The following is a 21,716-nucleotide window of genomic DNA, read 5'->3' as shown; positions in this document are numbered from 1 at the left end:
CGAAACGAGAGAACACAGTGATTCAGTCTCTGCTCTACATCAGTTATCAGTGTGATATGCCTGAACATGAGGCCTACACAGTCTCACTTGGAGCAGTTTGCTGTTTTCCTTGCAGTCTTTTGAGCATGCATGCTCTGACCTCGGGATGAATGTGCTGATCCACAGCTACAAAAACTGACAACAGTCCTGAATGTTTCTGATGGAAATGACTTAATATGGCCCATGAATCTGTGATGGGCCGTAACAACTACTTCTTTAAGACTCATATATACTTGGCATTGGGTTACCACAAGCATGAATACTGCAGACTGCAACATTTCTGACTACTTGGATACGAGATGGTCAGTTAATCAAAGTGCAACTAATTACCAGCACCTGGCTGCTAATTACCCACCTGCAGAAGCAGCAAGGATTCCCCTCAGGTTTCACACACTACTATTAACACTGACGGTGTGTAACATGCCACGTTGTTTCCATCCAGACTGCTTTTACAACCATGTGTGTAAGAATGGGTGATAGGATGCTATTCGTGCAACGAGTCCAGCCATCCAGTAGTTTCCTCACTGCTAAATATTCCACAGTTAGTGGTAGGCCACTCATGACCATGACCTCAGCTGAACAGTGGCTGAGCCATTCGGCCCCCTGGGTTTTCTAACATCAGGTTTCAACTTACACACAGACGGTCATTTAGACCATTTAAAAGTTTTGCCATTTTATCCATCTGCCGTTAAAACAAATGAATATCCTACATGTATTTGTACCCTGACGGAGATCATACTGTGCTATAATAGAGGAAAGTTTCAGACATTTACCGTTGGCACTGGCTGGTGGAGGCTCCAGTGGTGAGGCCGGCCTGCTGGAGCTTTGAGCCACTGTAGAGTTTACTGGGGCTTGGGCGGGTGTTTGCATGGGAGGTGGAGACACCTGAGGCGATGGGGGCCGGCCTGCTGGGGTTGTCAGCTGCACAGACTCTGCTTGAGGATTGGGTACTGCATCTAAAATGAAAGATGATACAACGGGGTAAAACTGGTGACGGTACAAGCTCAAATTTACAGGTTGTCATGTCAGTGTGTCACACCTGGTATGATAGTCTGTTTGAAGAGCTCCTCCCTCAATAAAGGCAGGAAACAGACAATTCTTTCCCAAGTTATTTCCCACAGGTCAGAGTATCCTGTCCTAGAGTCAGCACTGTGGAAGATGCCTGCTGTGTCCATAACCAGCAGCATGTTCTTCAAAGACTCAGGGATGGCTTCCAACTACACGAACACACACAGGCAACACAGTCTACACACACCTTTCTCTCATAGTGACAGTCATAACTACCATGGTATTTTGGTAATGTGGACATAAGAATTATATTCTCCTTACCAACAAGTCACTTGATCCAGCATGCATGTACTTATCCATGAAGTCCAAAATGGTGAGCCAGAGGGCAGCAAAGGTAGGCAGGGACAGCAGAGGAGAGAGGTGCTGTAGGAAAACCTAGAAGACAATCACACGTCAGAAGAAAATGTTCTGTTTGACCACCTAAACTCAAACTACGGCAAAGAGATGTAGACAAAATGAACCAATGACAGAGCGACTTTTATTAACATTGATTAGCCACAACATTAAAGGCACTGACAGGTGAAGGGAATACAATTCAGGATCTTGTTGGAATGTAATGTTCTTCTGAGCAACCCATGTGGTGAGCCTTAACTTTGACACGTGGCACCACCTGGAAACTGCTACAGGCAGTGTTTATGTGAACTGTATCTTCACAAGAACAGGCCAAATCAGGGGAGCTGCCCTGCATGTCATGTGTGCCCTGCATGTCCTGTGTGCCCTGCATGTGCCCTGCATGTGCCCTGCATGTGCCCTGCATGTCCCGTGTGCCCTGCATGTCCCCTCATGCCCTGCATGTGGCCTGCATGTACCCTCATGCCCTGCATGTGCCCTGCATGTGCCCTCTGCCCTGCATGTGCCCTCTGCCCTGCATGTGCCCTGCATGCCCCGTGTGCCCTGCATGCCCCGTGTGCCCTGCATGCCCACAGAACTCGACTGATCAATTGCTTATGTTTCAGTGCCAGATACCACAGGAAACATTCTAGGCACTATATCCATCTCTGTCATATATATCTAGGTCAGGGCTGTTTTGGTGGGAACTTAAACAATATTAAGCTTGATTTAAACTTCTGCAGGAAATGTATCACCTAAAATGTATCACACTGCAACCTTCCATGCCATTCAAATTGTTGTGGTATGCATGTAGTTTACCCGACATGTAGTTAATATTTCTCAGGTTCACGTCAGCATAGGGTTAAAATGGGGTTCCAGTTACGACATAGATCTGACGCAGGTTGGAATGTTGGTTTAACTTGTGTAACTGTGGTTGTGTGCAGTGCAATATGTGATGCTTTCAACCTTTGACAACAGCGTGCAGGCTCTCATTCTGGTCTCCTCCATACCACCAACATCTGCTGGGCTAATGTTGTCAAGCAGCTTAGTCAGCAGGGGGAAAAGCACCTGACAGCCAACAAAGAAACACGAATGAAAAACGAGTGAACAAAGGTGTCTTCACAGTCCTGAAATAACGCAGACATTCAGCATTTACCTTGTTGAAACAGGACTCCCATTCAATTGCATCAAGTGTCTGCAGATCATGAACAAGCAGTGCCCTCTGGAGGTAGGTGAGGGCCTGCATGCGAACCGGTCGCCTGGCATCACAGCACAACCAAGCAATCCCTGTGGGAGTGACATTGAGTGGAGCTGTGACGAAGACACTGATATGAACATAAACTGCATTACAGAGCTGAAGCAGAACTGACATCTGAGAGAAAACTAAAAGTGTGGAAAAAAGAAAATGGCACCTAAAAAAGAAAAAGACTTCTCAACCTTGTTCTAGAAACAGTAACACACATACACTGAAAGAGCAAGCGTGGTCTGAGATCCTTTATAACAACACAGATCTACCAGAAATTCAAATTCTTGTAAAAAGACATGTTGTAAGACAATATACAAGACTGTGCATTTGGTCTACATTAAGAACAGAAACAAAAAAAAGTTTATTCTATGACAAAAAATACACCAAGTACTTCAGACATGTTGTAGTATACACAACACAACACCTAAGATCAAGATTCAGGAATATCCACCACCAACCTATGAGACTGAGCTTCAGCTGAAGTCAAACCAGATTATCGAGGACTATCTCAGCTCCAGGATGGAGCACGTCAGTGATCCTGCTAAGAATTCCCTGAGTATCTGAACAGGGACTAGTTTTCCATGAGGGAAAACAAAGTCTGCTCACAATTCTTCACAAGACACATTTAAATAAATACATTTTCAAGTTTTGAGTTAAGACATTTTGCGCAATTGATAAATTTCAAATTTTTAAAACGTTAAATAAGACTTCTGAATTTCCTAAATGCTGATCTTTATTACCAAAATCCCTTTGTTAATTTAACTGCCAAGAAGACTTTGGAAACCTCTAGTTTTCAGCTCCAACCAGGCTTTTTACTACAAGCCATATTTACACACACACTGTGAATGTGTGCACGACAGTCAGAGAGCACAGAATAGTTTCCTACCTTGCAGCAGGGGGCACCAGCAGCTGGTCCACAAAGTCTGAGAATCAGCCTCAATCTTCCTGCTGGAGGCCTCCAGATGGCACTGCTCCTCTGCCCAGGAGTTGTAGATGCTGGCAGCCCGGGTGTGCAAGGTGTGCATCAGATCTAAGAGCTGCACCCCCCCACACACAAAAACCAGCATTAATAATAAGGAGATGTCCAGCTTTATGTCTGCAGTTCAAACTTGACGAATAAAACCATGTACAGACTATTTAGATGTTTACTCAGTTTCTACTAGCAGCAAGGATGCAGTAATGGTGTCTGTGACAGTAAACAGTTTGATCAATCACATAACAAGAGACTATGCTATATGTTATACAGACATTATATTATGAAGTCCTGCAATTCCACAGTGAATAATAGGGAGATTATTCATATTTATGCTTTAATATAAAAGCATTGCTCTTCTTGTTAATAGTTTATTTGGTCAATAAACCAGTTTATACAGAACTTTAGCTAATAATTAATTTCATCATGAACTAATACGCTGACTATTTTTTCCAGGAATTCACAGGAAAATATTTCAAAACTACTGGTGAACACAACAAAGTGGTTTAAATGTTTGTCTTTCATCTAATTTCATCGTAGATGAAGTTACATTTACGAAGTTCTTCACAAGCTGCTCTTTATGTGTCATTAGTTGGCAATGACATCAGTAAATGTGATCAAGGAAAACACCATGTTTGTCTGAGAGGAGGTGGAGTGTCATTATACAAAGAAACGACTTGAATGAAACAAAATAAACTCAAATTTGTACGTAAGTATTGTAGTTACAATCTCCCACTGGGTACAAAACAAGGCTCTTTAAAATAAGAGAAGAATTTTAAGCCATGTTAGTTTAACAGCCATAGTAGCAGGTACAGGAAGCAGTGAAGATGGTTTTGTGTAGGAAGAAAAGACGGAGACGGGTCAAAGCACTGACATCTACATCCACGACACAAACTGCACTTTGGTTTGTAATGTTTACTTCCTGTGTGTGTGTGTAATACATTAATTGGATGTTAAATCCAGACCAACAACACAAAAATGTTCAAACGTCCATCCAACTCTGAACATGCTGACTTAAAAGCTCCACCGCTCTGATCTGCACTGAAGGATGAGATCAGGCACTGAAACAGCTCTCAACTCTCTGTTTAACGTGTAAACACTCTAAACACAGCATGTTCCACCTACTTACACTTACAATAAGTCTGTGACTGTGCCGAGAACACAAGTGAAATGGTCTTTGAAATTAGCTGGAAACTCTGGTGAACACTGACAGTAACAATGAGCATAAACAGGTAACATCCTTCAACCCAGTGTTGTGACCCATCACCACATCAGAAACAGAACAAATGGGACTCTGTCAGGAAGAGTGTGATGCTACATTTACAGCTGACGTGGATTTACAGCTGTAAGAGTCCTGATGCAACACATTATAAGCTGCACCTAAAACTAAAGTCGTGATTATTGATTTTAGGAAGTCCTCTTATAGCTCATCACCTACTATCATTGAAACTGCCGATATTGGGACTGTTGAGAGTTATAAATATCTAGGTGTGGTACTTGACCATAAACTGTGTTTTGAATCTCATGCTGATGCCACTACTAAAAAAGTTCAACAAAGACTGTTCTTTTTAAGGAAAATGAGATCTTTTAATGTCTCATCTGAGATGTTGTCCTTGTTTTATAGAAGCTTTATCGAATCTGTGATGTCTTTTTGTATCGTTGCCTGGTTTGGTAACCTGACGGTGAAGAATAAGAATCGGTTGGGACTTCTGGTAAAAACTGCTAGCAAAATTTCAGGGTGCTGGCAAGATGGACTTTTGGCCATTTACAATAGAAATGTGCTTAGAAAGGCTCATTCTATTATTAATTGTGTGAACCACCCACTTCACAGTGAGTTTGAGTTGTTGCCTTCCGGCCGCCGTTTTAGGGCACCTCCGAGGAGGACTAAAAGACTCCAGGTCTCTTTTATCCCTACTGCGTCTTGTCTCCTTAATGGCAAATAATTGTCCTTGAACTTTCTATCATTATTACTGTTATTATTATTTTATAGTATTGTTCTGTTTATTTTTATCCTCCTGCTGCTAAACTAATTTGCCCTTGTGGGACAATAAAGAAATTGAATTGAATTGAATAAAACTCCATCTGTGACCCAAACCAGGCGTCTAACATGCTGACACTACAGTCAGTGGGAGGAGTCTCAGTGCTGCATTAAAATGCTCAACTGAATCAGAGATGTGTGGGTAAAACAAGATGCTTTTGGGACAGCTGGGTTCTCATCATTAGAAGGGTAAGGAAGGGTAAAGAGGGCTGTTGTACTTACGTCCTGACTAACCTGTAATGACACCGTGTGGTAACTGGCTGGGACACCCTCATCCTCCTCATCATCACTGTAGGAACGTGATGGGCGCTGGCTGAAGGTCCTGCTGCTGCTTCGCCTCACGCTGCCTCCGCTGTCCTTCTCCCTGCCGCCTGCCTTCTTCCTCATCCGAGACTTGGAGGTGTCATATTTGTGGCTCTTCTTCTTGTCGTGGTTGCGGTAACCTGGACAAGTATGAGGAAACAGAGAGGCGATCTATAAAGGGTTTAAAACATGCTATAATAATGGGACCAATTAAAGCCACAAGCAGCTAAAAGAGAGCCCTCGCAGCTCGGTGCACATCCACAGCTCTAAGCTTTTGACCACATGTGAGGCACGGATGTTTCATTCATCATTTCTTGGTACTTTCCCACGGACACTGGAGAGAAACTGGAATGTGAATATATTATCTGGCTTCATAGATCTGCGTGTCATCTGCATAGCAGTGTAAATGTATGCTATGCCTTCTAATGAATAATATAAACAGAATTGGTCCTAGCACTGAACCCTGTGGAGCTCCATAATTAACCTCAGCGTGTGAAGAGGACTCATGAACGTGTTCCAATATTAAATCATAACTTCATTTATGGACATCTGTGGTTTGATGTGTTTGCATGAGTGGACTGAATGTGTTGTTATCAACATCTGGTGAGACTTTCATGCCAGTCACACCTTTAGAAATAAACTGGTGATGTGTTCAGTACTGACCTGCTATATTTAACTCAGTGTGTTTAGTACTAAGTGAACAAAGTTTAATAGTTCTTCTGATAAAACCAACCAGACGTTAGTGTCTCACCTCCATTGAGGCTGGCCTCCACAAACACTCGTATCGCTCTGACACACAGCTCAAAGTTGTCAGGCGTGACGTGGGCGGCGTCTCGAACGATGAAAGAAAGCGTCTCCACACACTTGATGAGAGACTTTGTGTCGTGCTGGCCAAGGTCCTGACCCAGTGTCAGACTGTACTGGTTGACCAGTGGGTGATTCAGCTGAGCCTTTGACCCGACTGTGGGGGTCTTACTTATCTCAAAGTCATCTTTCCCAACCTGTGTGGGGGTAAAGAAACATCTGAAATAAAACAAGCATCCCATGTTCTTTCCATAAATTAAGCTTTCAAATAAAATCAGGAAAAGAAACATGTCCTTGGCTTTATATATGATACTGTTACAGTTTCAGTGTCATATGCAACATACTGTTACTCATGAAGCAGGTGTGAGTGTGAGTGTATGTGCTAACCACGAGCCATCCACTGCTGGCTACATCCACATCAGTGGCCGAGCGTGGGATCCTGGTCTTGCTGTGCTCAGTGTAGACCTCCGAGTCCGATGTGTAGCCTCGGTCTAAGCTCACTTCACTGGGATGATGAGACGACAGCTCACTGTCTGACTGGGCACCTGCAGTAAATGCCAACAAAGACATGTTCATGTAAACTCCTAACATGATGTTTTTATGTATTTCTATTTGCTCTTAGACGCTTGTTCAGCTGAACCTGTGTCAGTGTCAGCTGTGGCCGAGGTAAGCTGGAAGGCGACAGGAGGTTTCACTCCAGCTCCGATGCACTCCAGCAGTGAAAAGAGCGTGTACCAGTCATCTGTACAGTGGATATTGGCTGCATTAGTCTTCAGCAGCTCATGAAGGCCATAAGCCACCTCCCTGCTGACCCGGGAGAGGACATGGGGCTTCATCATCAGCAAGAGGCGGAGGGAGAGAAGAACCTGTGGGCGCACAGCGAGAGAGCACTGTGGTAATCTGTTCAAATCGTTTAAGTCAGGGGTCGGCAACCCTGGGCACGAACGGTTAACTGATGGCACGACCATAGCTGGACTGGCCATCGGCCATTTTTCATCCATTTTTAATGGGCCGATGATTTTTTTATTTTTTTTTTGTAACGGTATAAACAATGAAAGGTGGTGGATTGTCCCGATGCTGGCCGATGTGTAAAAATAACTCAGTGGTTTGGTGGTGGCGGAGCTCCAACAGAGGCCAGCAGGTGGATGAGGGAAGGGGAGTGTGTGGTTTTTCCCATATTTCTAGCATGTCAGTTTATTTTGTTGTTATCAGCCAGACCCATATTTGCTTTAAATGACAAATGTATTTAAGACGGAGTGATTTATGTCAGTCTGGGATGGTACGTGTTAACAGCCATAGTTCCTACCTGCCGGATCTTCTTTTCATTGATATTGCTGTTATGACTGATGAAGCCGAGCTGGTGAGTTGTTGATAAATAACGTGTTAAAGCTACAAATATGACTATTACCAAACTGTACTGTCACTAATAGGGTTGCTTTGTTGATGTTGTTTTATTTTGTGTCTTTCAGTTTTGTAAAGGCACGGTTACTGTACTGGTGTTAGCTTATGCGACAAAGGCAGCAATCAGGCGTCCGAGCCTGAGTACCACACAGTTTCATCAGTTAAAACACACCCTTACGGTGGGAGTTAAATTAAATTTAAATTAAATTGTATTTTCTGTTGTACAGTTCATTTGCTGTTATGGATAAAAAGTCTTTTTTTGTTTCTAAATAGCTGATAACTATTCGCTGACAGCTGCCAACATCTGCAAACAAATATAATCCTATGAAGTTGATCTATATAGTGAGTAACTGTTCATATAGAGCGTTATTAAATTCATTGCTAATGCAGTCATATTGCACACTGACCTCTGAGGGAATTTTAGAGGCACTCATCATCAGAAAGGTTGCCGACCCTGGTTTAAGCACATCAGACATTTCCAGTCTTATTTTATTGGTAAATTCTAACGAAATAGTAAACTCAACAACATTATGCAGAAACAGGAAACAAACCTTTAGATCTAACATGCACTTGGCCCAAAGTGCTTGCTGGATCTAAATGATTTACTCTTCCTGCTTTCTTTGCATCCTTCTGAAATTCTCACTAATCTGCCGTTTGACTCAACGCATCGAGTAACAAATACTCGAAAGATTGTGTTGTGGTGGATAAATACTTTGTCTTTTTAAAGAACAACAATATTCAAAATAGAACAACACAGGTATTTTAAAATGACATGCTAATCTGTATCCATGTCCAACATGCCACATTCACACCAGCACGTTCTTCTATGCTTTTCAGTGCTTTCTGACACTCACACATGTTCATACTCTGATGGACGCATCAGAGAGCACGGTCATCGTGCTGGTCAAAGAGACCACCAGCACAGGTGGCTTTGCACCAACAGCATCCAGCTACCTGGGCTTAAGCTGCCCTAAAACTGAGACTGTCTGCTAACTTGATGATGATCCGAGTCTGCAAGACCACATCTGTGTGCCGGGGTCAGGAAGCATCTTTGTATACCTGCGAGCTGATGTCTTCTCGTCGTAGCAGGCGAATTGCAAGTCGAAGGAGTCCCACCACAGCTCGTTCCACCAGGAAGCAGCTCTCATTAGCATGAACGCAGAGCTGGCAAAGGTGGTCGCGCACCGTCTGCCACACACAGGACACACGGTCTCTGCTCACAAACGCAGAGAAACAGCTCGTTATTGTGCTCAAAATCACTGACAACACAAACGATGTCACAAGAGTCATTCCCACCGGTTCTCAAGAACAATGCGCAGCAGCATCTCCAGGCAGAAGGCAGCATCCTCTTCATCATACGTCTCTTCATCTGGGGTGACTGATATCAGAGCCTTGACAGGAGAATCCAGGTCATTTAGTGTGCTTATGTTGAACCATGAGGTGAATGGTAAGGGAAACACTAAGCTAACACTTAGACTGTTAAAGTATGTGCTGAACAACAACAACCTTCATGAGCTCTTGTAGAGACTCCAGCTTCAGGAACTTGCTCTCGGTGATCAGCTTTTCTGGGTCACATTGCTGGAAGACAAACAGCAAACCTACTGATGGTGATCTGATACAGTGTCAGCTGTCCGAACAGTGTTGGTCAAAGTGCACAGCTCAATAAGGCCAAATGTGTAAAAATAAACTATGAAGCAGGCTAACGTTGTTCCCATTTTCACAGCTTTAAATCCAGTTTGTTAAATATCACGGCTGTAACGTTCATATTATAACAAACCAAAACAATCACCGGTGCTGTCGTCATTTAACTGAATAAAAGTCAGACACTGCAACATGGGGCTGGTTTTAATTAGGCACCAATTACTGTAACTACAAGTAGTCTGATTACTCGGAGCATTGGCTCTGTGTCATTGTTGCTACGATATGCCTTCACTTGAACTGTATTTGAAATAAAGCTGAGGATGGCAGCTGGTGTTTGGACTGTGTTCAGAGATTGCGGTGAGTCCAGTACCTTGATGCAGTGGACAGCAGCCTGTTTGGCTTCCTGGTTTTCTGTGGACGGTCCTCTGAGTCCTGACTGCTCGGCTCCACTAAGCGTCAGCCAGTTGAAAACACTTAGCACTGCTGACTCGCCACTGAATGTAACACATGAGGAGAAAACGTCCTTTTACTCCATGGCCTCTTAGCTAGCACATGCCTTTGTACTGGTTTTAAAGATCCGGTCTGTTCTACGGGGAATTAAACGTGAAGCTGGTATTTCACAAACATGCAGAGCTAACCGCTGAGCATGGGAGCAGCTGAAAGCAGTTCTAGCAGGTAAAAAAAAAGTTCACCAGTATTTGGGAAAAAGTCACTGTGTGGTGACACTTATTGGTCTAAAAGATGGAGGATGAGATTGGTGTGTACCGATTTGAAGGGGTTTCCTCTCTCTGAAGAGAAATCTTCCCATTGGGCTCTACAAAGTCTTCCACCTGAGGGCACAGGCAGGTAGGTGTTAGCACAACTTTATGTCTCTCTTTACAAAAGACAAACAAACAAACAGTAGATGCCACAGATGATCTATGCAGTACTATCAGAAAGCGAGGACGGAACAACGACCTCAACCATGGCTTTGGGCAGCAGTTCAGCTCTGAACAGCTGCAGCAGCGAGTCCACGATGTTCTTCCAGCCCTCCCTCAGGATGTTGCCATGCCGATGAGCGAGGTCGAACACCGTCTTGGCGGCTGTCTGGGCCTTACTGTTACTGCCAAACACGGTGGGAAGATTCTCCACAGACTGTGTGTGGGGGGACACACAAACACTATTTACACATCTGAATACATTACTGTTACTGAACAACATGCAGGACAACACAATTAGATCATTCACAAACTCTGTTGTTTCTGTAGATGTTTAAGAAGCTGAGAGCTGTGAGGAAGGCTTCTTTTAAACAAAGGTCGTTTTAAGGTGCTGACAGTGGGGACTCTCTGCTGACATCAACAGGTGGAGGAGTGGTACTGACCCAGCCACGTGTGAAAACATCCTCTCAGTGCATCAGCAGGAACATTGAATGAAATCTGGATCAATTCATTAGTGACAACAAACGTGTGTCTGTACAAGTTTAAACTGCTGCGTTCACTCATCCTCACTACAGTTGTGTGTGGCACGGCTCAGTGTTTGCTGTGGAGCACAACTGATACAACAGTACATTTTCTCACAATCACAGTTCAGTTCACGGCACTATTTATGTGTTAGCAGTATTTATACATTAGCAGATGCTACATTTTGTACACATGTTTTAATGTGGGGTGTGTATCAGAGGTGTCAGTTTTTCTTCAGAAACCACCAAACGATGATTGTGTGAACCAGAACGCCAAACTAACCAGTGACAGTGGACACAGTCAGGAACTGTGTTCTTTAATCAGCTGATCCCCAAAACACGTGATTGGACTAAGCAGTGTCACATGTGCACTTACTGTGTGTCAAAGGTACGGCAGTGTCTTTGGCTGTGAACAGAAGCGATTTAAGCTGTGGACCCACCTCGCTGCTCAGAGTGGTGAACTTGCAGAGGGAGATGATCAAATTGTCAAACACGTCATTGAAGCCATAGTGAGCTGCAATCATCGCACATTTCCTGCCAAACACAGACGACTGCACACTTTAACAGCTGACAAACACAAAGTGTTTACACTTCATTCTTTACTTCAACTGAACGCCTGACAAAACTACGCCTGTTTTAAAACGTGCATTTTTTCTCCTACAGTAGTCACACGATTTGTCCGTCCACAGTCAATAACAGTAACTTGTGTGTGGGTGGACCGTGCTTCTCCTGCAGGCTAACCCGTGGATGTGGACATCTAAAGGCCGCTTCCAGCCGGCAGCCTGCACTACAACTCGCAGCGTCTCGTAGCATTTACCACCGAGTGCATCTGAGTGCTGTATACCTGAAGCCAGTGATGGCCTTCTGGATGATGACATCATCAAGGCTCTTGTCAAAGACATAGGAGAGTGCAGCGATAGTGGGGCCCCATGTCATGGTGAACAAGTCATTGTCGTAGCTGCCGGGCGGCAGGTGGAGAAAGACGCCTTCGGACGAGGCGCCGCGGTGCAGTAAGACGCTCCACACATAATTCTCCTTCACTAAACCCGTCTGCTCGTCCGGCATCACAATCTCCTCGTTTCTGCAAAGGAAAGAACATCAGTCTATTCATGAGCCTCGGACAGCTGCCCGCCTTCTTTAATCACATCAATATGGAAACAGCTGGAAGCTCTTTAGATCTGTGTTGATGCAGGTAAGGAAACCCCAGAAGCCTTATTCTGTTCATCCGGATGTGGCGTTTCAGCAGGAGAAACATTAAACGCTACATGCAGATGAACAGAATCAGCCTTTTGCTTTTAAATGAGGTGAATGAAGCAGCGTGATGGGCATTTTTAACAAGATATCCTGAACCAGGATGAGCACAGAGATGAGGCTCAGGTCTGGCTGCTGATAGCAGATGCTAACACATCAGGGGAGTTGTGCTGTGCGCCTTACTTGATAGCATTGTAGATATCCTCCAACATGTCCTGGTCAAAGTCTTTGTTTCCGTTGACTCCCTTTAGATTTTTCTTGAATTGCTGTTTTAAAGTGAAACATCGTGTTAGCAGTTAGCAGCATTGGTTTCACTCTACAAACTATTCAAACATGTGACCAGTAGACTTTTGTTTCCACTCACACGTCGGTGAGAGCACCGATGTGTGATCCTTTGGCATCTAGTGCTTTGTTCAGAGCATCACACCAACAGTTAAAAGGCCTTGGTTGGACACGCACTCATGTGTCATTTAATATATTTTAGGTGCATCATTAGGAAAACAGCGATGCCACAGAGAGACGCAGAAACAGGATCCTGCTAAGGATCAGGAACATGCCATCTGAAACGCACAGTGGTCAGTATCAGCGCTGGTCTGGGAGCAGCTGCTGGAAACAGCACGCTGGGTTTCATGGACACAGTACCTACCATCCCACCGCCCTCAGCTGAACCGCACTCGTGTCATGTTATTGTCGGGGAACACGATCTGATGTGCACACAGCCATAGTTTTCCCATTCCAAAAATAACTGGTGCCAACACATGCTGTGATGAATGTTACATACTGCAACAAGCTCCTAAGTAAGCGAAGTGCCAGGCGCCACTTTTATTGGCCCTGTCCAAACTATTGTGTGGACGTCTGTGTGCTGGCTGACCCCGAGCTCGGTGAGTTTGTCCCCAGACTACAGCTGAAAGCGCATAGAAATGATTTTAATACACAACAACAGACGATGAGGTCAGACCAGCTTTTATTAACTATGTGAACATAAGAAGAGAGAAAGCAAGTGTGTGTTCGTCAGTGAGTGCCACACACAGTTTAGGCTTCGACACCGTCAACCAAAGGCAGAGAGCACCGACATCCACCCCCCTCCCTGACTGTGTGGAGCCACTGACTACAGCTGTGGGCTCTGAACCAGCAGCTTCACCAGTGCAAACACCAGCTTTGTTAGAGGAATGTCAAACCACCACATGTGTCATGTTTAACAAAAATAAAATGACATGACTGAGACAAAAACGCTGGTCTTTTGTAAATATAATAATAGCAGCGTCCTCCTATTGAGAGTAACATCCTCCCCTCTTAATGCTCTCTGGCTGCTATGGTATCGCGTAAATATTTCTTTCAAAATAAGACGCACAACTACAACACGGGAAAGACCCAGGGAAACAGTTAACAATAAAAACCCTGAAGACCATAAATTTCACACCCGAGCCTCAACTCTCAGGGCCCGGTACCAAACGACTAACGGACCGGTACTGGGCCGTGGACCGGGGGTTTGGGACCGCTGGTCTAAACTCTTTGATGTACTTCTCTTTAATTTGCTGTTTTGCTGAATGGGTTCGTTTGTGTTTATGGGTTTCTCACACATGCATGTCAGAACCAGTGCTGTGGTTTTACTCTCAGCCTCACCAACATCTGACTGCATTCTGCTAGAATACACAGGTCAACAACATTATTATCATTATCATTAGTAGTATTATAATCATATTTACAACATTTATGGCAGGCTTCAGTGACAGTGTTGTGTTATTTTCGTGCTGATGTGGTATCGCGGGAGGGATACTCTGTAACAGCAGCTGTAACAAACGAGCTTTGCAACTAGCTTCAGTTTAAACGTCTCTATTAACTCATGCACTGAACTTTAAATGAAACAACCTAACCTAACCTAACCCTGACATGTGAAGTACAACAGCTCACCATTTTCATTTAGCTCGGTATATCGTTATTTAAGAGAGAGCTGCAAACTTTACAATAATCAAACATAGTGTGTAGATAATCAGGATGTTGACTTTGTTAAAGAAATGATAATGAAGGTATAAGAAACAGACTCATGCTAATGCATTTGACTTTTCATTTCTTATCACTGAAACAACCTTAATAGTCTTCACAGTGTTTCCATGGACAGTCTCTCTACTCAACATGTTTGTGCTTTAAAACACTGCATAGAAGTAACTCAGCATCAGGACTTTTCTCTGTTAACGAGCTCCCTGCTGACCACCGAGTATTTACTCGATTACTGTGGGAAACAGGGCGGACGTTTTACGCTTCATTCAGCCATTATTACTCATGCACAACAGGCTGGTGAATGAGAACCACAACAACGACTTTAATATCTTTGTTATTAGATTGTGAGCCCAACAAGGGACAATTGTTGAAAATCAGCAGCAGCTATAAACCTGTGTGCGGTACATCAGTGTCATGTCTTGCACTTGAACTGTGTTAAACTGCACTGTCCCTTTTAAATAAATAAATTCAACCATCAATGTTTCCTATGATGTCTGCAGCTGTAAGAGCTTCAGTTCTTCTGAAAGACCCACATATGTGAGGCACATACTGGTGTTGGGCTACAGGACCACTACAGGACCAGTCAAACTTCTTCCACACCAAACTTGTTTATTCACGTCTTTATGGTGCACAGTCAGGTTGGACGTGAAAGGGGCCACACCTGAACTATTCTCAAAAGGTTGGGAGCATGAGATGATCCAAAATATCTCAGCATGCTGACACATGAAGTTCACTGAACCTAAGGAGCTGAGCCTGAACATCAGCCCCACACCCTGAGCCACTAGCCCTGGTCAGATAGTTCTGTTCTCCTGCCTGCTGCTAGGACTCGTCCACTGGGTAAGAAGACGGTGAATGCTGATTCCTCCAGAGAGCGCGTGCACTGCTCCTGAGTCCAGAGGTGGCATACTGACTCATGGGATACTGATGTGCACATCACTGCAGCTGATGCTGTGCCTCACACTTGGAGTGCAGCAGTACATGAAGTTTGTCAGTGTGTAGTAACTGATCCTGCAGAAAGCCGTCTGCACACTACACGCCTCAGGTGTGATTCTACCTGGCCTACCTCTCTGATAATAATAGCATTAACAGCTCACTGTGGACTATTTAGTAGTGAGGAAATTTCCCGACTGCAGTTTGCAGCTGTTTGCAGCTGCACAGGTGGTATCCTATCAATATGACCCAGCAGCTAGAGGCTCGACTTCATGCACCTGTGGCCATGAAGTGATTGGGACACCTGGATTTTGACAATATAATGTAAACAGATGCATAGCTGTAATCATTCAGGTTAGGTAATTATCATTAGTAGACCATATGAATATATCTCCCCATCACATTGGTAGTTCATCCCAGTGTTACCATTGTTGCTTGGTTACATTTTGGCAGTTGAGTCTGGTTTGATGAGGTTCAAACTACCATCCCTGTGACACTCCAACACAACCATCATGTTAGATTCAAGCTTCTTACTGAGCTCTTTGTTTTTATGTCCTGTTCGACGCTCCTGTTGCAGCGGTGTTGTCCGGTGACATTTGCCATGTTTGGGCTTGCACAATAATAAATCTCAAACGCTTCTTATACGTGTTATCTTATTTCAAAGCTCCGTTCTTGGTGCTACGGAGGCATATCCTTTCAGACCAGTGTTGGGGGAATGACTGTTGTCCATTTACACAAACTGGCACGACTAGTTCATGCTTCACAACCGCACACAGGTGTGTGATCACTTACCTCTACGGTCATGGGGATGTTCTGCTTGCGGACATTGTGGTTATGCTGGTCAGTGTTCAACATGATGACAGCGTAGGCCAGGGCGAAGCCAGCATCGTTGCTCATGAAAGGAAAGCCGTTGACTTTCTACAAACACAGAGCATGGACCAGATATCACACAACAAACAGAGGCTGCTGTGCCTCTATGGCACACTACAACTACTCCCCGTGTTCTGACCTCCAGATTCACCTCTCAGCTGATACCACACTGACCCCACACAGTGGAAAACCCATTTACAGTGTCACTGCCTAGAATGAATCATCTTCTCTTTCAAAGCCTACTCCTGTGTGCGGCTGGCCTAAAAAAAAAAAAAAAGGGACATTACTAGGAATAGTTTCCAGGTCACATGGCTCCTCCTGCTATTTTGAGGCGTCACATGTTTCCCCTGTGGAGTTTGTCCTTTGCCTGTCACACTCTATACGTGACTCTGTCTTGACACTTATGTCATCCCACTGCTATAATCTAAACAATCTGCAGGGTTGACCACAATACTGAGGGCCGCCTCTTACAAGTGGAGTTACCTTGTGATGAACACGCTTGGTTGTGACCAGACTGTGAAACATGTGAATGTGACCGAGTTTGTTTCCAGGTATGTTGGAACGAGTAAAAGCATTAAATAATAAATGCACTGCACTATTAGGGTCTATTAGGGGACACTAGATAATTACATAATCCAAGTCTTCCCAGTGGTAACATTATTAGCCAAAGAACAATAGAATAAAAGAGTATATGCACATTTTTCAGTCTTTTGTTTGATGCCACTGGCGAGCTGTTCGGCTGCATGCCTGCGTTTGCCCTGTGACAGCTGGCACAGGCTCCATAGGCTGCCTCCTCTTTCTGCAGCACCGTGCTGCCACTTAACAGCTCAGTTCTTGGAAGACCATTGTAGGAACTCCCTCCATAGCTGCTTTCAGACACATGCACCGTCCTTCCAGTGACTGAAGCACACTGTTCAGACAAGCTGTGATGGACACATCAAACTACACAGCATCCATCTGTCCATTTTCTGCCACTTATAGTGGGTCAGATATCAGGCGGAGCAGCCTAAGCAGAGACATCCTGAGGCAAGATGTGCCCAAAACACTCAAACTGGGGGCATCCCAGTCAGATGAGTGACTCTACACTGGCGCTTTCAGAACAACCAAGGGAGAGCCGAGACATGACAGAGGAGGATGATACCTATGAAGCGCCTTGAGGCGACTTTTGTTGTGATTATATATATATATATATAACTAAAATTGAATTGAATTGAGATCTCACTCTTTCAGTCAGTCTCCACTGTGGCCATATGTGAGGGCAGGAACATACACTGACCACAGAATCAACAGCTTCGTTTTCAGGCTTTTCACCGTAACAGTGTAGTGTCCACATCACTGCAGACACGGCGTCAACCTCTGATCAACAATCTGTCACTGTTCCATTTCACTTGTCCTAACTGACTGCAACTACCTGCAGTTTACTGCCGTATCAGGCCAAGACAACCACATCAGCTGTGAACAGCAGAGATGTGATACTAAGGCCAGAGCCCCTCCACGACTTGGCTGTGCCGAGAGATCGTATCCATCAATGCTATGAACAGAACCGATGACAAAGAGCAGCACAGGCCAACTTTCACCAGGAGCAATGACTCCAATGGTAATGCACACCAAGCTCTTAGGGAGTGCCTGCAGCAAAGGGCCAGTCATACCAGAGACACTGTCCCAGTCTTCCATGCAAAACTAAGACAGCCCTACAAGATCCAGAGAACCTCAGGGCGAACCCCGTCCACCCAGGGGTGAGGTCCAGCGGACCACCCAGGCGACATGACGTCTCCAGCCTCATTGTTAAAGCTTTTTTATTTGTGGGACCTGAAGTGGTGCATCGGTGCAAATGACGCTCAGTACCTGCTTCCCTGCCCTGGAGGAAAGCAACCCCCTCGTCCACTGGGAAAAGTCCCAGTATACAGACGCCAAACTGGGGGAAACCAGTATACCAGGCTCTGTATCCTAGGCTCAGGCTCCTTCTCCACACAAGCGCTGACCTTCAGATCACCACCCAATCCACAAACCCCTGAACCCCTATTGGCCCTAAAGTGAGAGGTTGATAGGAATCTAAACCTCAGTGGGATCATCACATTATTACTGTTGTGCCTGATCCTGCTACAGCAGTCAGCTGATGCTCATTCTCAGGTCTGTTTCATCTCTGATCACGCTCTTATTATGACCTTTGCAGGTGTCCAGACTTCTTTTAGCTTTAGTATTCAAACTAAGAGTGAAATGACTTAGTCTCTGACTCAAGCGCAGCCTAGACCACGTGTGGCCCGATATCCTGCTGTGTCCTGCAGTAATGATGAATTGTAGGACGTGTCCCTTACATGCCAGTTGTCTGTGAACGTTTCCAGGAGTCTCTGAATGACAGGAGCCTCTCCAGGTAATCTGAAGGCCTCCAGGTAGAGCCGCAGGGCCTCGTCAATACGAAGCCCCTGGAAGGTAAATGTGCTGGAAAAGAAACCAGTCAGATTATTGTTTGCTCACACGGTGCATTACTGGTTATTGTTCCTGAACACACACGGCTCTGCCTGTGAAGAGCACACGTTGAAATGAAAGGATGCTAAGCCTACTTCACAAAGCTGTCCAGGAGTTCCGGGTTCTTCCGATCGCTGACGTACTCGCCAATCATTTTCTTGTCCAGTCGGGGGTTTTCTCTCAGCCACTGGGCCACCTGGTTGTTGTCTATGGGGCTGCTGAGGAGGCCTTTCTCCTGGAGGAACTGGATGCCTTTCTTGGGCTTCTGGTTAAACTGCTCCGTGCCTGTGATCAGCAGCTTGACACACAGCAAGAAACGCTGCAGATGTTATTCTTTACGTTACTCTCATTAAATGAATTCCACATACCTTTTTCTTTGTTCTAATTTCCATTAGCTCGTGTGAATCAGGTAAACAGGACAAGAAACGCTGAGGCTTTTTCAGACTTCTCTTCTCAGCTGGAGAAAAGAATTTCTGTTAGTCTCAGCTGAACAGTTTCCACGCAGCGCTTAGACAAACTTTAAAGAAGACGGAGGCCTCACAAAGGTCGCCGTCTCCCTGATCCTGTCTGCCCAGCCTCATCTTCTCGGCCATTAGATGTCCACTGGTTGGAGGATACACTGGTGCTTTTTCAGGCTGCGAGGGACTCAAACCATTGGTACTGCCAAGTCTACTAACATCTGTAAACAGAAGGGAAATGTTTTTACTGAAGCCGTCCGTGTCCAACGTTATTCAATCACATGACAAAGGTGAAAAAGACAGTAAAATGACACCCAAGCTGCATCTATGAGGTGTGAAGTTATCTGTGCTTATACCAGCTGCAGAGTCTGTTTCAGCTTTGGCTGCACCCTCTCCGTCTGCCAGCGCAGTCTCTGCTTGGTCTTGCTGAGCTATGCTGCTTAGCACCCTGGCCTGGCAGTGAGCTTCGATGCTGTCGATCACTGTGAGCAGCGCCTCCAGTGACAGGAGGTGGGTGGTGTACAGCTGCCCCGACACGGGAAACGCGTTCTATCGCCACAGAAGAAAAAACACTTTCACATAATACTCACATCATAATCTACAGAATATTAGCCTGCAAACGGTCTATTGTCCAGGTACATAATACTACCTGTGAATACAGTGTTATAATTATCGTTCCTACGACTGGACATGTTTGGCTCTGTTCTGACTGATCTTTTGTTTCTGTCTGCTTCGCTTGGATCAGCTTCGTCTGAGGTCATTTTGAAGTTGATGGACTATTTGACCACATGTGTACCACTGTGCAGCATCCTCTCTTCTTTTAAATGCCTGCAAGCTGAGGAGCCTGGCCGGAGGACTCCTCCTCCTGTTGGGAGACAGCTCTCTGCAGTCCTGACTCACACAAAACATGGTTCTCATGTGAATAACATGAGTTTATGTGATTAGTGCATGTTGTTTTTATTTACATTTTACACAGCCCAAGTTTTCGAGACTGTGTTTATACATTGATTCAACATCACTGTTGCACGGCAACCAAAACAGCTGACATGTGCAGTGGACGATGGGGAACAGGACGGTGGTGCAGTGAAACGGCTGGTTTGGAGATCAATGCAAATCTGCTTTCTGTTATCACCTGTATGTTGTTCCTATCACCTAAAACACTAATATTTTACAAGTGGTGACCAGTGTGTAAACAGAGCCAAACGTCCTCTGCAGAAAACACTCAGGAGTAGAAGAAATGGAGGACGCTCTAAACCTCTTCTAACAGAAAACTGGTTTCCATTATTTTGCCATTGAAATACATGGAAACAGAACAACTGCAGCAGTCTGCTCTCAGTACAAAAAGGTAATCAGGGCCTGTTCATCACTAGCAAGCCTTTCAGGGCGAGTTACCTTAGACAGCAGCTTGGTGAGGTCTTCAAAGAGGTTGGAGCAGTAAAAGTCACAGTCATAGTTAATGTAGAGCTCAGTGACAAAACTGGGGATCCTCCATAACTGGACCAGTGCCTCCAGAGCCACCTCCTTCATCTCGTAGGGCATCTTAATGTTCTCTGAAGTGATGATGTCTATGAGCTTCTTCAGGTACATCTGAGCAAACAGAGACATGGCCATCAGGTCCTCAGGGACTAACGCTATGAAAGCTGAATGACAGGAGTGTGGATCAATGAGAACAGCTACCTCCAGCTGAAACTTCAGGTGCACTCTCATGCTTTCAAAGAGCAAGAAGCAAACCCGTATGGATGAAGCATACAGGTTCATACGGTCCACACTCAGCAGCTGGAACACAGATGAGGTACTTCATCAGCAAGGCCTCATAACTACACCAGCGTACTGCCCTGCAGAGGACTCAGGCCTCGACAAAGAGAACCAATCAGTCCATCGGAGGTCAGATAAATCAGTCGAGAAGGTTAAGAGTAGATCTCTGGGTTTATAACCTAAAAACACTCCGGTCATGTCTGTCATTAGCAGTGAAACACAAATATATGGTGCTACACTTTTAGCCGTCTCAGTAAGGAACCTGGACCAGATGCTTTAGTTCAATAAAAAGCCAATAATCGCTAAAAAGACTCCGATCAGCACAGAGTTACCAAAATAAGACCGCGGCTTTGACGAGGACTGCTCCTCACTGTCAGCAATGACATCATCTACATTTAATTTACCTGGAACAGGTGTCGACAGAGCTCGTCTTTGACCAGCACTAACAAGGACTGGTAGTTAGGGATGTGTGCTGATTCCAGGGCTACAGTCAGCAGCTGCAGCCCCATGTGCATCATAGCATCAGTGTTGTGGCGGTCATGAGGGTTGGTCAGTGAAATCAGGAAACGAAACAGCTCTCTGAGACACGGCAGGCCATACGGGATGAGGGATGCTCCTACAAACAAGAGGCAAAAGGACAAGAGGTTAGAGAGAACCACTCTACAGCTGTCTTTATACATCACAGAAACGTGGAACTCTCAGATCAT

General features: G+C 44.9%; 1 protein-coding gene across 3 annotated transcripts in view; it reads right to left on the bottom strand.

Annotated features, from left to right (window-relative positions):
- Positions 1-21,716, bottom strand: part of gbf1 (golgi brefeldin A resistant guanine nucleotide exchange factor 1) — a 75,751-nt gene that overhangs the window by 2,043 nt on the left and 51,992 nt on the right. For 2 of the 3 annotated variants that reach the window (XM_082558388.1, XM_082558390.1), the window contains 28 exons: positions 21,414-21,625; positions 20,932-21,030; positions 20,647-20,841; positions 19,611-19,803; positions 19,338-19,475; positions 19,165-19,253; positions 18,892-19,094; positions 18,646-18,769; positions 16,253-16,378; positions 12,716-12,798; positions 12,126-12,362; positions 11,722-11,815; positions 10,801-10,977; positions 10,609-10,673; positions 10,214-10,337; positions 9,709-9,780; positions 9,499-9,593; positions 9,262-9,415; positions 7,442-7,667; positions 7,189-7,346; positions 6,749-6,998; positions 5,917-6,137; positions 3,570-3,720; positions 2,594-2,724; positions 2,404-2,505; positions 1,369-1,482; positions 1,079-1,256; positions 813-995 (listed from right to left, as the gene is read on the bottom strand). In XM_082558388.1, coding sequence (XP_082414514.1) covers positions 813-995; positions 1,079-1,256; positions 1,369-1,482; positions 2,404-2,505; positions 2,594-2,724; positions 3,570-3,720; positions 5,917-6,137; positions 6,749-6,998; positions 7,189-7,346; positions 7,442-7,667; positions 9,262-9,415; positions 9,499-9,593; positions 9,709-9,780; positions 10,214-10,337; positions 10,609-10,673; positions 10,801-10,977; positions 11,722-11,815; positions 12,126-12,362; positions 12,716-12,798; positions 16,253-16,378; positions 18,646-18,769; positions 18,892-19,094; positions 19,165-19,253; positions 19,338-19,475; positions 19,611-19,803; positions 20,647-20,841; positions 20,932-21,030; positions 21,414-21,625 — 4,194 coding nt within the window. The remainder of the gene's footprint in view (positions 1-812; positions 996-1,078; positions 1,257-1,368; positions 1,483-2,403; positions 2,506-2,593; positions 2,725-3,569; positions 3,721-5,916; positions 6,138-6,748; positions 6,999-7,188; positions 7,347-7,441; positions 7,668-9,261; positions 9,416-9,498; positions 9,594-9,708; positions 9,781-10,213; positions 10,338-10,608; positions 10,674-10,800; positions 10,978-11,721; positions 11,816-12,125; positions 12,363-12,715; positions 12,799-16,252; positions 16,379-18,645; positions 18,770-18,891; positions 19,095-19,164; positions 19,254-19,337; positions 19,476-19,610; positions 19,804-20,646; positions 20,842-20,931; positions 21,031-21,413; positions 21,626-21,716) is intronic. The other variant, XM_082558389.1, reaches the window with a different exon arrangement.

The sequence above is a fragment of the Aulonocara stuartgranti genome, assembly GCF_965226115.1.
Source record: "Aulonocara stuartgranti genome assembly, chromosome: 13".
Taxonomy (NCBI): Eukaryota; Metazoa; Chordata; class Actinopteri; order Cichliformes; family Cichlidae; genus Aulonocara; species Aulonocara stuartgranti.
The sequence above is the reverse complement of the archived record's forward strand: the minus strand, read 5'-3'. Positions and strand labels throughout refer to the sequence as shown.